The 15,612-nt window shown below is 41.3% G+C and overlaps 1 protein-coding gene across 1 annotated transcript in view; it reads right to left on the bottom strand.

Annotated features, from left to right (window-relative positions):
• Positions 13,241-15,612, bottom strand: part of LOC109851020 (protein ECERIFERUM 1-like) — a 15,008-nt gene continuing 12,636 nt past the window's right edge. Inside the window, 6 exon segments of the mRNA XM_020421126.1 lie at positions 13,241-13,595; positions 14,294-14,467; positions 14,552-14,650; positions 14,735-14,935; positions 15,193-15,300; positions 15,384-15,612. The exon segment at positions 15,384-15,612 is cut by the window's right edge and continues 10 nt beyond it. Coding sequence (XP_020276715.1) covers positions 13,425-13,595; positions 14,294-14,467; positions 14,552-14,650; positions 14,735-14,935; positions 15,193-15,300; positions 15,384-15,612 — 982 coding nt within the window. The 3' untranslated portion in view covers positions 13,241-13,424.

Genomic DNA, 15,612 nt, shown 5'->3' with positions numbered 1-15,612 from the left:
TGTATTATGCACAGAATCAGTCGACAGGCCTATGTCGTTCGGTCGACCGACCCGCAACCAAACTATAGCTGCTTCTTCTTATTTTTTTATCTGCTTTGCCATTCACTTCAATTCTCCACCTCAGCAAAATTTTCCCAAAACTGAGCCGACACCAACATGAGCACCAATGCGTCGTCTCACCAAATTCGGCTACACCAATATGGTTGCCTACGTACCCCCTCTCCCAAGGGATCAAGCTGCATGTAGTTCATCCAAATAGCCGTAAACGGCCTCAATAATCACGAATTTGCAATAATTTTCTACAATAATCGAACTTGTTGCTCGGAACCACCTTTGTGAGCATATCTGCTGGATTGTCTTTTGTGTGGACCTTCATGAGCTCCACATCCCCATCTTCAAGAACATGTCGAACGAAGTGATAACAAACATCAATGTGCTTCATCCTTGCATAAAAAATCTGATTCTTCGCAAAATAAATAGTACTCATGCTATCACAATAAATGGTGACGGGTCGCTGCAAAACACCAAGATCTTCCAAAAGTCCTTAAAGCCAAATAGCCTCCTTTACAGCCTCCATAATTGCCATATACTCTGTCTCCATCGTCGACAAAGCCACTGTAGACTACAAGATGCATCTCTAACACACTAACGCATGGGTCAAAGTGAACACATATCCCGTCGTAGACCGACGCTTATCCAAAACTCTAGCATAGTCGGAATCTACGTATCCAATACATAGCTGCCCACCACTAGTATCCCGCTCAAACACCAAACTAACGTTGAGCGTATCTCGAATGTACCTCAAAATCCATCTTACAACATCCCAATGATCCGGACCTGAGTCATGCATATACCTCGAAACCATGCTCACTGCCTGTGACAAATCTGGTCTCATACAAACCATGACATACATCAAACTTCTAACTGCGCTCGCATATGGAGTCTTCGACATCAACTCTCTATCTTTAACTATTTTCGGTGAAAGATCGGCTAAAAGCTTTAAATAGGCTCCTAAAGGTACACTAACTGGCTTCGTCTCCATACTCACATTAAACTGCTGTAAAACCTTCTTCAAATAAGCCACTTGTGTCAAACAAATTTGGCCCCTATCTCTGTCTCTATTGATCTCCATCCCTAAAATGTGTTTTGCTTCACCCAAATCCATCATCTCAAACCCGTTCGAAAGCTGAATCTTTAATCTATCTATAGCAGAGCTGGAAGTAGAAGCAACCAATATGTCATCGATATAAAGTAATAAGTAAATGTACGCACCTCCATGCAACTTGTGATAATACACGCAAGGATCAAACTGGCTCCTAATATATGAATGGCTAAGCATAAACCCATCAAATCGCTTATACCACTGTCGAGGAGATTTCTTCAACCCGTATAACGATTTTTTCAACCTACAAACCAATTTCTCCTTCCTTGCAGCTCAGAACCCCCAATGGCTGAGTCATATAGATTTCCTCATCAAGATCACCATAAAAAAATATTATTTTCATATCCAACTAATCTAATGGTAAACTATACTGTGCTACCAATGTTAGCAAAATTCGAATCGAAGAGTGCTTTACTACCGGAGAGAAGACCTCATTGTAGCCAATACCTTCCTCCTGTGCATAGCCATTCGCTACCAACCTAGCTTTGAACCTCACGGGAGTGACCTCAATGCCCTCCTTCTTCGTATACATCCACTTGCTACCAATAGCCTTCCGCCCCTTTTGAAACTCGACAAGCTTCCATGTGTCGTTCATGTGAAGAGACTTTATCTCCTTCTGCATAGCCACCTGCCACAAATCAGCCTCCGAACTCTACTCGGTCTCTCTGAATATAGTAGGAACTATCTCATTGACACTCTCCAACGGAAGTGCATATGCAACGACTGTGTCTGTATACCTCGCTGGCATCGTATGTCTCTCATCGGCCTCCGAACTGCAATAGAATCCTGAACCTGAGCCATCGGTCCCTGATCCTGCTCAACTATACATGTATCATCCAAATTATTATCATGCTCGCATGGCGTCACCTCAGTCGGCACTCTAATGGATACGGCCCCATCTGGACTATGTGTAGCTGCATCAATCTCCACCATCTGTGATATCTCCTCTGTCGATGCGCTCTCAAGCTGATGGGAGCTGAGAAGCTTCAAGATCGAAGCTTCATCAAATGTGATGTATCTACTTAGTACAATCTTCTTACCAACTGAATCCCAAAACTTGTATCCTTTGATACCATGCTTGAATCTCATAAATATAGCCTTCCTAGCCCGAGATTCTAATTTATCAGTCTTTACATGATAAAATGTAGGGCATCCAAATACCTTGAGCTGATCATAAACACGTGCTGGCTCTCCTAACCACATCTCCATAGGGGTTTTTCCTTAATCGCAGATGAAGGCAGCCTATTAATGAGGTGGCTCGCATAAGAAAATGCCTTAGCCCAAAAGATCTTCTTCAAACTACTATGTGACAACGAACATTAGACCTTCTCCAGTAAAGACCGATTCAACCTCTCTGCCACCCCTATTCTGATGCGGTGTATGATTAACTATGAAGTGTCACTCTATGCCCTCGTCTCGACATAACTGCTGAAAGGGGTCTGAAGTGTACTCGTCGTCGTTATCGTATTACAACATCTTGATCTTTTTTCCAGTCTGCAGTTCCAATCTCTTCTTTCACTCCACAAATATCTCTAGAACTTTACTCTTCTTCGTCATGGTGTACACCCAACAACGCCTAGAATAGTTATTAACAAACGTGACGAACCAATGTCGGCCACTAAGTAATATCGTCTTGGTGGGACCCTAAATATCCGTGTGCATGTAGTCCAAGATGCTTCTCGTCCTATGTATGGCTGTCCCGAACTTCACCTTGGTCTTCTTGCCAAGAATACAATGCTCACAGAATTCTATCTTCCTATCTTGGCTTTCTTCAATAGCCTCTGTTTGCACAGTGCCTGCAGTGACTTTTCACCTGAGTGTCCCAACCTATAATGCCAAAGTCTGCTCGCGTTCGTCTCTGAAACAGCTGAAGCTACCTGGCCAATCTCAGTGCTTCTCTTCAGATAATATAAATTCCTACTGCAGACTCTCTTCATCACCACCAAAGATCCCTTAGTAACTTTTACTATAACGTTCTCAAAAGTCACATTGAATCTCTTTGCCTCCAAAGCTCTAACGGAAATAAGATTCTTCTTCAACTGAGGAACAAATCTCACTTCATTCAGCTCACGAACAACTCCATCGTGCATTCGAATCCCGATGATACTTATCCCACAAATACCACATGATTGATCATTTCCTATGACTACCACACCCCCTATCGAGTTTCTCGAATAATGCAAACCAATCTCGTCGGAGAGTCACATGATAAGTAGCACCAAAATCCAGCATCCAATCTGATACATCCGCATGGTTTACTTTTGGAATAATCAATAGAGAAAAGCAGGAATCATTGGAATCATCACCGCGATGTTCACCTCATTGGCCTTCGAGCCATTCTTCTTGCTATTCTCCTTTTCTCTGAGTTTTGGATAATCTCTCTTTTAATATCCTTGTTCCTTGCAGAACGTACACTGATTCTTTGCTAATTGATGGTGGCCCCTTGACTTTGACCTGCTTCGATTACCACCTCTTAGATATAGACTACTTCCTCTCGTCGACAAGGCCTCTCCTGAATTGCTAGCTCGGGAAGACTCTTTATCCTTCCTCCCCAAATCATAATTTGTCAAAGCATTAGTCACTTCACTGTAGGCGATAGAAGATCTACTATTCAACAAAGTGAGCACAAAGTTATCATACTCCTCATCGGGTAAGGAGCCTAACAAAATAACTCCTTGTACTCATCTGATATCTTCTCATCCACGTTCGCCAAGTTCGACAACAACTTTATATAGTTGTTCACATGAGCCGCAGGTGAGGTACTCCTGGACATCTAGAATCTGAATAATTTTCGCAGCAAGTGCAACTGATTCTCAACACTCTTCGTAAGGTACTTGTTGTTAAGAATCTCCCACATCTTCATCGCAGACGTCATCCCAATCACATCATATTTCAACTCTTGTTCCAAACAAGACCTAATCATCCTACAAGCGTTTCTATTCATCTTGTCTCATATCGCCTCATTATATTTCTGTGGCCTCTCATGGACCACGATGGCCTCTTCCAAAATTTGAACATTGAGAGCGTCATTTACGTCGTTCATCCACAAACCAAAATTAATTTCGTCGTCATACTTCACAACACTAATCTTAGTATTTTGAAGTGCAACCTGAATTGTACTCGTCATCGCCTTGCTACTTTCACCAACTTCTTCTCTCATTGCAAACTAACACCAATTGTAAAGAAAGATTCAAAATTTGATAGAATTAAGAAATTACCTAACTAAACCCTAGATAGGATTCCAAACATGATCTCCCAACCACACCAAGAAAGCGATATCTCCAACGGCAACTCCGTAACGCTATCTCCACCGAAGCCTAAAACTCTAAGATCCAAGCTTCCAACAATGAATCTTCGTCCACCCAATGCAAAACCTTAGATTTGAAACCCTAGAGCTTTGATACCAATTGTTATACGCCATGCGGAAGCGTGCTCGACAACCAAACGAGTCAGCGTGCGACGAGAGAAGAAAACCAAAACCAAACACGAGTGCAATTCACCAAAATACGACACAAATCAAACCAAACACAGAGATGTACATGGTTCTGTAATTGCCTATGTTCACAGGGAGAGGATGGGGAGATTTTACTATATGGAGGAGAAATACAACGGGTTACAACTCACACAATCTCACAAATATAATCCTAACCAAAGATCTCAACCCCCTCACAATATCTCCCTCACAAAATGCTCAAAATAATCCAAAATCTCTCATTATAAAACCCTAAAAACCGTGTTTGTATTTATACCAAACACCAATCTAAAACCAACTGGGAAAAACGAACTGGCCCAAGTACCCACTTCGTGGTCGACCGGACACAAGCCTGCGGTCGACCAACCAGAAATCCAAATTTCAGCCATGTAAACAGCACACTTTTGGTCGACCGTACGAGCGTAGCCGGTCGACCGACCCGAACAGGGTTACAGACCCTGTATTGTGCACATAATCGATCGACTGGCCTATGTCGTTCGGTCGACCGATCCGCAACCAAACTGTAGCTGCTTTTTTCTTTTTTTTTGATCTGCTTCGCCGTTCGCTTCACATATCATAATATATTCCTAAAATTTAGCAAACTAGTTTCTGTTTTTGCTTGCTACAAAAAGACAAAAGAACCAATAGCTTCCATCTAAAATCCAAACAACTAATATTGTACATTTTATAAATTACCTGTATACAACCATCTTCGTTAATTTATCATATGGAATGATATAAGATCTCTAGGAGTTAAAAGAAAACAAGTGTTGCGCTATACCTAACACTAGACAAAAGTATTGAATTGTCATGGATTTTGTTCTACGGCTGCAAGCTTAGGACTGCAAGCTTAGGGTTGTTTGATTCCCTGTTTTTGAGAGAAAAAAAAAAATCTCTTGAAAGCCTACCAAAAGTACCAAAAGTATTACTTTTTGGTAGGCTTTTAGCCAAAATCGTCTCTAAAAAGAAGATTTTGACTGAAAGCCTGCCAAAAAGTGACACTTTTGGTACTTTTGGCAGGCTTTCAAGAAAGCCTTTCCCTCAAAAATAGGGAACTAAACAACCCCAATAAGCCTTCGGTTTCAAAACACATCGATAAGCGGTGCCGAGATCCGTCCCAATGAAGGGGACAAAGGAATCCTAGTCTTTGTATACGGGTTTCAAGAAAACACTTGATTAGAATATGCTTTAGCACGAGTATTAGATGTAAAATATGTCAGGCCCATGTCTGAAGCACACAAACAAACAACACAAGGCAATTAAGATTGCTCAACATAAGACAAATATTATGTTGTGTGCCGCGGAAGCCGATTCGACAAGTCAATAGCACACACAAGAACCCAAAATAGATCACAATAGAACACAAGCAATCCAATCACAGCAAGAACACAAGATTTACGTGGTTCGGCAATGTGCTTATGTCCACGGGGCAAGGAGGGGGAGTTTACTAATGGAAATCAAGGGGAGTACAAATTAGGGTTACAAATCTTACCAAAACCCACAAATAAGCCCTCTTAATCTCTCCAAATGGCTCCAACAATAGAATCCCCAAATCTCCTCTTTCAGCAGCTCAAAAATCTTCTCCCACAAACCCTAAAAACGAGTTAAGGGTATTTATACAACTCTAAAACGAAACGGGTCTGGAAACAGAACCCAGGCCCAAACCGCTTCGGCGGTCGACCGTGGCGGTCGACCGCGATGATCGACTGTGGCGGTCGACCGCCTCAATCCCGGACTCAACCTCAATATCCAGAAACTTCTGCCAATCCTGCCAATCCTATAAATCTCCACCTCGACAAATGTTTTGCCAAAACTGAGCCGACAAAAAAAACACTCCAACAGAGAGCTGAAACTATCTCATCCCCAATCAAACTCATACATCTGGCTGTATCTACAAGACTGCCTACGTATCCTCTTGCCTAATAAATCAAGTCGAATGTAGTTCATCCAAATGGCCGCCAACAGCCTCAACAACGAAGAATGTTCAATAAGTTCAAACAATGACCAAACTTCACACCTGGTACAACTTTGGTCTCAACAACGAAGAATGTTCAATAAGTTCAAACAATGACCAAACTTCACACCTGGTACAACTTTGGTCAACATATCAGCAGTTCACACCTGGTACAACTTTGGTCAACATATCAGCAGGGTTGTCCTTAGTGTGGACCTTCTCTAACGTGATATCACCATCATCCAATACATCACGTACAAAATAAAATCTAACATCAATGTGCTTCGTGCGAGCATGGTAGACTTGGTTCTTCGCCAAATAGATAGCTGACATGCTATCACAATATACCTGAATGGTCTCCTGTGTAATCCCCAAATCATCCAACAAATCATGTAGCCACAAAGCCTCCTTCACTGCTTCAGTCACCGCCATATATTCTGCCTCCGTAGTAGAAAGCGCTACTGTAGACTGAAGAGTGCATCTCCAACACACCAGTGCACCAGCTAATGTAAATACATAACCTGTAGTGGACCGACGCTTGTCAATATCTCCGGCATAGTCTAAATCCACGTAGCTAATACAATCCTGTCCTGTCTCATCATTCTTCACAAATATCAACCCAACATCCATGGTACCCTTAATATACCGTAGAATTCACTTCACGGCCTCCCAATGCCCCTTCTCAGGGTTGTGCATGTACCTAGATACCATGCTCATGGCCTGTGACAAATCTGGCCTCGTACACACCATAGCATATATCAAGCTACCCACTGCACTGGTATATGGAACTTTGGACATGTAGTCCTGATCCTCCACTGAAACATGTGACATCAAAGCTGAAAGCTTAAAGTGGAGAACTAATGGAGTACTCACCACCTTGGTATTGCCCTCAAAACTGAATTTCTTCAGCATCTTCTGCAAATAACTCCTCTGTGTAAGCTTCAATCTCCCCTTCACCCTGTCTCGCTCAATCTCCATACCCAATATCTTCTTAGCCTCTCCCAGATCCTTCATCTCAAATTCAGATGACAACTCTTTTTTAATTTCCCAATAGCTGAAGTGTTTCTGGAAGCAATGAGCATATCATCAACATATAATAACAAATAAATGTGCTCACCATCCTGTAGCTTGCACATATACACACACGGGTCATAAGGGCTCCTCGTGTACCCTCGGCCAATCATAAAGCTATCAAATCTCTTGTACCACTGTCGCGGTGATTGCTTCAGTCCATAAAGAGATTTCTTCAATTTGCACACCAAATTTTCCCTTCCTGCAGCTTTAAACCCCATAGGTTGTGTCATGTAGATCTTCTCATCTAAGTCTCCATGTAGAAATGCCGTCTTCACGTCCATTTGGACCAAATCCAAATCCAGCTGTGCTACGAATACCAATAGAATCCGAATAGACGAATGCTTCACAACGAGTGAAAATACCTCGTTGTAATCGACGCCCTCAAGCTGTGCATATCCCTTGGGTACCAATCTGGTTTTGAACCAAATGTCCCCAATAGAAGATCCTTTCTTCTTAGCATACACCCACTTGCAACCAATAGCTTTCTTACCCTTAGGTAGCTTTGCAAGTTCCCAAGTGTTGTTCTTCTGAAGAGATTGCATCTCCTCCTCCATAGCATTCCTCCACCTAATAGAATTAGTACTAGACTCTGTCTCCCTGAATGTGGCAGAAACCAAATCATCAACGACCTCCACAGATAAATCATATGCCACCATAACAGCATCATATCTAGCTGGCCAACGAATCTCTCTCCTTGGTCTATCTGTTGCAATGGACCCCTGAGCATGACCCTGCTCCTGAGTCTCACCATCCACTGTATCCTCCAAATACCCGACTGTCATCTCAACTCTTTCCAGTGCCACCTCTGTAGGAGTCTTAATGGACACATTGCTGACTGAAGTGGGTGGAGTCACATCATCCTCTACCTACTGCGATATCCCTCCTGTCTGATCTTCCTCCACCTGCTGAGGAACTCGAGGCTTCATCATGTACTCCTCCACCTGCTGAGGAACTCGAGGCTTCATCATGTACGCCTCATCAAATGTGACATCTCTGCTAATGACCATCTTCTTGTCTCATCAAATGTGACATCTCTGCTAATGACCATCTTCTTGTCTTGTGGATCCCATAATTTAAAGCCTTTGTCACCTTCTCTAAATCCCACAAAGACAACCTTCCTCGCTCTCGGATTCAACTTCCCATCACTAACATGGAAATAAGCTGGACACCTAAATATCCGAAGAGTCTCATAATCACTAGCCACAGAACTAGACCAACGCTCCATTGGAGTCTTCCCCTCTATCGCAGTGCATGGCAACCTGTTAATGAGATGGCTCGCATAAACTAACGTCTCGGCCCAAAAGGATCTAGCCAATCCACTCTGCATCATCATACATCGCACCTTCTCTAGCAAGGTACGGTTCAGCCTCTCAGCCACTCCATTCTATTAAAGTATCTCTCTAACTATGAAGTATCATCTAATGACGTGATCCCGGCAAAACTACAGAAATGGATCACTCTTATACTCTCCACCATTGTCTGAACGAAGAGTCTTCATCTTTCTACTTGTCTGCAGCTCCACTTTCTTTTTCCACTCCACAAATATATCCAGGACCTCATGTTTATGGTTCATGGTATATACCCAATTCCTTCTGGAATAATTATCAATAAAAGTGACAAAATAATTTATCCCACCAAGTGATGTGTGGTTGGAAGGGCCCCAAACATCTGTGTGAATGTAATCCAATATACCTTGGGTGTTATGAATTGCGATGCCAAACTTCACTTTAGTCTTCTTCCCAAGTATGCAATGCTCACACAGCTCCATCTTGCAGGTCTTTGCACCTCTCAATAGCCCATGTTTTGTCAATGACTGTAGGAACTTATCACCTTTGTGTCCAAGCCTCATGTGCCATAGTGTAGTAGTATCCTCCTCTGTGGTAATAGAAGCAGCTAGACCCCCTGTAACTGTCTTGCCCTTCAAGTAGTATAGGTTGTTTTCCTTGACACCTCGCATCACCACCATGGATCCCTTCATGACCTTCAAAGTAGCATCCTCTAAGATCACTCTGTAACCAGCTGTCTCCAAAGTCCCAAGAGAAATGATATTCTTCATCAACTGCGGCACGAACCTCACTTCTTTCAACTCCCTAGTCACCCCGTCATGCATTCTGATCCGGACTGAACCAATCCCACTAATAGGACAAATGTGATCGTTCCTCATGAGCACCATGTCTCCTCTCTCCAACTCCTCAAAGTTGGTAAACCAATCCCTCTTAGGGCAAATGTGAAATGTAGCTCCCAAATCAAGCATCCACTCCGTAGAGTCGGCATAACAAACAGACGGTAGTGCGGGACAAGAATAACCGAAAGAATCTGATGTTAGCCCTTATGTTTTGATGATGTTTTACAACCACCATTATCGGTACTAATGGCCTATTGAGTGCAAATGTAGTAATTTCATTTATCAAGCTCGTTAGTGCCATTAATGGAGGATGGATGGAATATATGCTACAACGATGATATCCAAAGGAGGAGGAGGCATAATGATGAAGCAATGTTAATTCAAGAACAACAAATCCATAAAGAAGCTTCATCAAACTTAAAGCTATCAAGACTCAAGAACTATACTCTATGTGAGGATATTAGCTTGTTTTCTATTTTCTCTCTAGTGCTAGAATGTAGGCAAAGAGTTACTGATTTCACTTGAAGCTATTGAAAATCACACACACGTTTTCATACTTATGTTTTTTAAGCATTTTTCACAAAATACTATTTTTCATAAGTATGAGGACCTATCTGCAAAATTATTTCTCCAAACAGTTTGTTTTCAGTATTAAAAACATTTTACAAAGTTTTATAATTTTCAGAGGTCAAATAAATATTTTACAAATATTTTAGTTTGAGTCAAAAAATCAGTCTGTGCAAATGTATCAGAATGCGGTCGACCGGACCGGTCGACCGCACCTATGAGCATTCGTTACTGGACTCCAGAGAGTTTGTCGATCGACCGGCGCGGTCGACCGAAAGCTCAAATTTTTGGTCGGTCGACCGCGCCGGTCGACCGATGAAGTCTCTGTTTGTTTTTACTTGTTTTCAAACCTGCCTCCGGTCGACCGAATTTTCGGTCGGTCGACCGAACCATTTTTCCGGTCGACCGAACCATTTTTCCGGTCGACCGAACCATTTTTCCGGTCGACCGAACCATTTTTCCGGTCGACCGAACCAGTTTTTCGGTCGACCGAAAATCCCTTCGGTCAACCGAAAGTTATCTTCGGTCAGCCGCGACTTTTTTTCAAACGGTCATTTGCCTTGAACACTGTGCTTTCACTTATTAGTGTTTGGCACAGTCTGAGATAAGGGTCTGAAAAAGAGATTACTTTCTTAACTGGGAAGATTGGGTTTAGTTTTTAAATTGATTAATCTCTTCTATTTAAACCCCAGACTTCTTCTTATTCCTTGCCCTAACGTTTTGCAAAAACCAGAGAGACTGCTGTCTTCTTGAGAGAATTTTCAAATCTGTTTTCTCTGTGGTTTTTGTGTGTGTTCACTTCCCAGCTTCAGTAATCCTTCTCTTTGCCATAAGGGCTGTGTAAAGAGAGAGTCTTGCATCTTTTGCTTCTGCTGTGTGAGTGAGATCTTGTGTAGATCAACTGTGAGGGAGTGATCTGTTGAGATCAAACTGTGTAGTGAGAGATCGTGTGGGATCGCTGTGTAGACGAAGTTCCGGCTTCCAAACCGGGTGTGTAGTGGATTTCTCCTCGAGAGTGGGGAGCGGGGACGTAGGTCAGCGGGCCGAACCTCGTTAACACATCGCGCGTCAAGGATAACGATTCCTAACTCTATCTCTCTTACTTTGATTGCATTTCTGTTTTGTGGATTGCTTGTGTTTATTTTTATTGCATATTAGAGCCTCTTGACCCTAATCACCCCCCTCTAGGGTCCAACATCTGAATCTGAAATGTCGCCAATAACTTTAGTAACATTCACCTCTGAAGCTTGTACAACTTTTCCCCTTTGCTTTCCAGCTCTATCCTTCAACTTTGGACACTCATTCTTTCAATGTCCCTCTTCTTTGCAAAATACACATTGATTTCTACCAACACTTTTATGGTCACCCCTATTCTTTGATTTTGAGCGGTTGAGCCTTTGACGGTTTGGACTACGGCCACGAACTGCTAGTGCATCACCCGATGCCTTCTCGGAGGGCTCAGCATCATTCTTCCTCAGCTCATAATTTACCAATGCCGAGGTAACCTCCTTGTAGCTAACTGTAGTTCGTCCATTTATCATAGTGAGAACAAACATACTAAACTCATCATCCGGCAACGAACACAATAGTAACATCGCCTTGTTTTCATCCTCCACCATGATATCTATATTTGCCATATCCGAAATTAGCTTTGTGAAGTTGTTAACATGCTCCCGAATGGAAACTCCCCTTTTCATCTTGAATTGGTAGAACCTCTTCTTCAAGTGAATCCGATTCTCAATGCTCTTCGTCAAATATTTTTCATTAAGTGTTTCCCAAAATCTCTTCGCCGATGTCTCGTTCATCACATCATAAATGAGATCCAGCGTCAAGCATGACCGCATAGCCTCACAAGCCCTACTGTGCATTTTCTTCCAAACCCTATCCTCCATATCATCGTGTTTATCTTGTAGCTCAAGAGTCTCCTCTAAATTTTGTGCATCTAAGGCGTCCATAACTTGACACCTCCACAAACCGAAGTTGATATTACCGTCGAACTTTGGAACATCAATTTTAGTGTATTGATGCTCAAATTTTGGATCGTTTTTGTCAAAGCCGACCCCGATGTACTAGTAGAATTTGAACTAGCATTGCTTGTATCACCCATATTGTAGATCTACTCTCCAAACAAGAATTCAACAGTGAATCATTCAAACAAAACTCCCAAATCCAACCCGGAGCTCTGATACCACTTGTTATGCGCCGCAAGAACCCAAAATAGATCACAATATAACACAAGCAGTCCAATCGCAGCAAGAACGCAAGATTTACGTGGTTCGGTAATGTGCCTACGTCCACGGGGCAAGGAGGGGAGAGTTTTACTAATGGAAATCAATGAGAGTACAAATTAGGGTTACAAATCTTACCAAAACCCACAAATAAGCCCTCTTAATCTCTCCAAATGACTCCAACAATAGAAGCCCCAAATCTCCTCTTTCAGCAGCTCAAAAATCTTCTCCCACAAACCCTAAAAACGAGTTAAGGGTATTTATACAACTCTCAAACGAAACGGGTTTGAAACCCAGAATTCAGCCCAACCGCTTCGGCGGTCGACCGCCTCAATCCCAGACTTAACCTCAATATCCAGAAACTTCTGCCAATCCTGCTAATCCTACATATTATACATAAACCCTCATAATCATATCTATGTATGATGCTAAAGATAGGATTGGAAAAGAGGTAATACTGTGACAAAACTTTCTCGATTCAAACACACCTGCCTTGAATGCCCTAGGGCTTTTTTTTTTTTCTTTCATCACTATGGAGAAGAGAGCGAGAGAGATAAATATAGAGGTGGCGAGATAAAATTTACACAGGGTAGGGTTTCCTATATAAGCGATTAATTTGCATCTAACCCCCTTTCTTATTATGTAATTGCTCATGCTATTATTATACTAACGATTAACATATACATAAAAGCCCTCAAATACTTGACATTTACAAACTAAATAGAACTAACTCGATATCTTTGATAGTTGCTTAGATAATTTATTCTCAATTATATCTATATATTATCAACTGAAAAGTTTGGATCATTACAATAATACTGGTAATTCTAGTTTTCATGCAATTATTTGCATTTTTCCTGATCAAATGGAAGGAAGCCATGACCTAATGCCGCGCGCCAAACTTTGTTGATGTCCATCACTATGTCGCCACATTCATGCGCATCCCATCCCTCTAAAGCATGCACTATTCCGGCCACTCTCCAAGCGCTCATCGCTTTCCTCGGCAACCAATTCTGTATTTGCAAAACAAAATTCATGCATTCGCATTTGCAGAATAAAACAATTCGTTAGGTTCCTTATGCAGTTTTTATCAAGGGTTTGTTGTGTTTGCTATGACTATAGAAATTGCGACTGTAGTTGCATGAAACCTGCTCATATTGTGTCAGTAGCGGTTGTTTGCCTCATGACGACTTATAAATGCGGTCGCAACCACAGTTGTAAAATATCCTTCGGTTGCAATTGATGACTTGTTTACAAATTTGGGGGTATTTTGTAGTTGAAACTTTTTCAGGCAGCAATAGAATTTAAGGTTGTAACTAATCCACAATAATTGCAAATGGATTAGTTTCCGTAGACCCCCTATATTATCCCCTTAGAAGCTCTGTAATTCTAGCTGCAGATAGACCCTGAATGAAAATTTTTTTAACTCTTTAATCCTCAGAGAAAGAGAAATTTTGTTTTTGTTTTACAAATAGACCCTCTGACGGTGAATGAGGAAAAAAAAATCACTCAGGGGGGAGTCTGTTCAATAATAGAGCTGCAGGGGTGGCCCCCTAATTAACCCAATTCAAAAAGAACCTGATCCCTAAGAACTAACACTCAAGAACTCAAATTGTAAAATTTTAAAACTGAACCAATCAACTATAGATGCATGCAACTAGCAATTGCATTGTAATGATTGTTGCGACAAACTAAATACCGCTAATATTACCTCACAGGTGTGCAGGTTTTCGTATTGCTGTGGTGTCTTCAAAGATGGAGTACTATGATACACGCAATCTCTGCGCATGATTCTTAGAGGAAACTGAGAAAATGGAATGAAATGTACGTCTTTTACTGCTCTCATTTGCTCGCGATCTTTTACGCTGTCTCCTACTAACCATAACTGAAACAAAACTCTTACATTTTAATTGATGCAAATATGAATACATATATATATATATATATATGCTCACAAGAAAATTTTTACCCTGCTTTCATAAGTCTCTGAGAATATAACATGATCTACCACTTCTCTTGGCAACTTTGCTTTCAGAACCTCGTACATATCTCTTCGTGGAACAATAACCTGTCAGAGATCGATTAAATTTTTGCTCATGAATCGTTATATGCATCAACAACAGATGATTGGAGTTTTTTCTGAATGATGTACCTTTATTCCTTTCTGGCACAAAGATAAAGTTAGAACATAAGCCATTTTAGAGAGATTTCCAGTTATGAGAACATTTTCGGGCTTTTGGGGGATTTTGTTGAGAACCACGGCCGCTGCCAAGCTTGTTCCATCCACAATTTTTATCTTGATTTTTGGGTTGTTTTTGTAGTAAATCCCACCATTTCCATTCAGTCCATCTCCCTGTACTTGTAATTGTAATATTAGTGAAAATACCAGCTAAATCGACACTGGATAATTTATTGATGTGTAACATGTAAAGATTTTCATATTCGGGAAATTTTACAAGCTAAGCATCTACTTCAAAAAGTTCTCCATTTGACAGGCTAAGCAATTTCTTCTCAAATAAATCTGAGAGATACTTTAGCTAATTACCAGAACCAAATGAAACTGAAAGTATAAAATTGTACAGTATAGATACAGAAGTTTAACGTGCTTACTTGATTCAAGAGACCTAAACTAATCACTTCAGCCCCTTTTTCATCTGCCTCTAAAATTGCCTTCTCAATCATCTCATTGATCTTCTCTCTGTGTGAAAATTTCCTATACTGCACATAGAATCATAAACCTTAGTTAATTACAAGAAATATTCCTAAAATGTACATCAAACAGTGGGTCAGCAATATTTCACCTGAAAACTATATCTTGGAACTGCCCATGTCTCCATATTCAACTTCTTCATCCTATTCCTCTCCACAGTAAAAGTACTCCCATATATCCACGTCATCACCATCGATACCCATGTCATCGGCCACATAATCCACATATACCACTTCTTTTCATATGGTTTTGAGGACAGAGAAGCAAATCCTAATCTTAGGTGGTATATGGATTGCAATGTCGTGAGATGTGTCAAGTGA

This window comes from Asparagus officinalis, chromosome 1 (assembly GCF_001876935.1).
Source record: "Asparagus officinalis chromosome 1, Aspof.V1, whole genome shotgun sequence".
Lineage (NCBI taxonomy): Eukaryota > Viridiplantae > Streptophyta > Magnoliopsida > Asparagales > Asparagaceae > Asparagus > Asparagus officinalis.
Note: the sequence above shows the minus strand (reverse complement) of the source record. Positions and strands in the feature narration are given on the sequence as shown.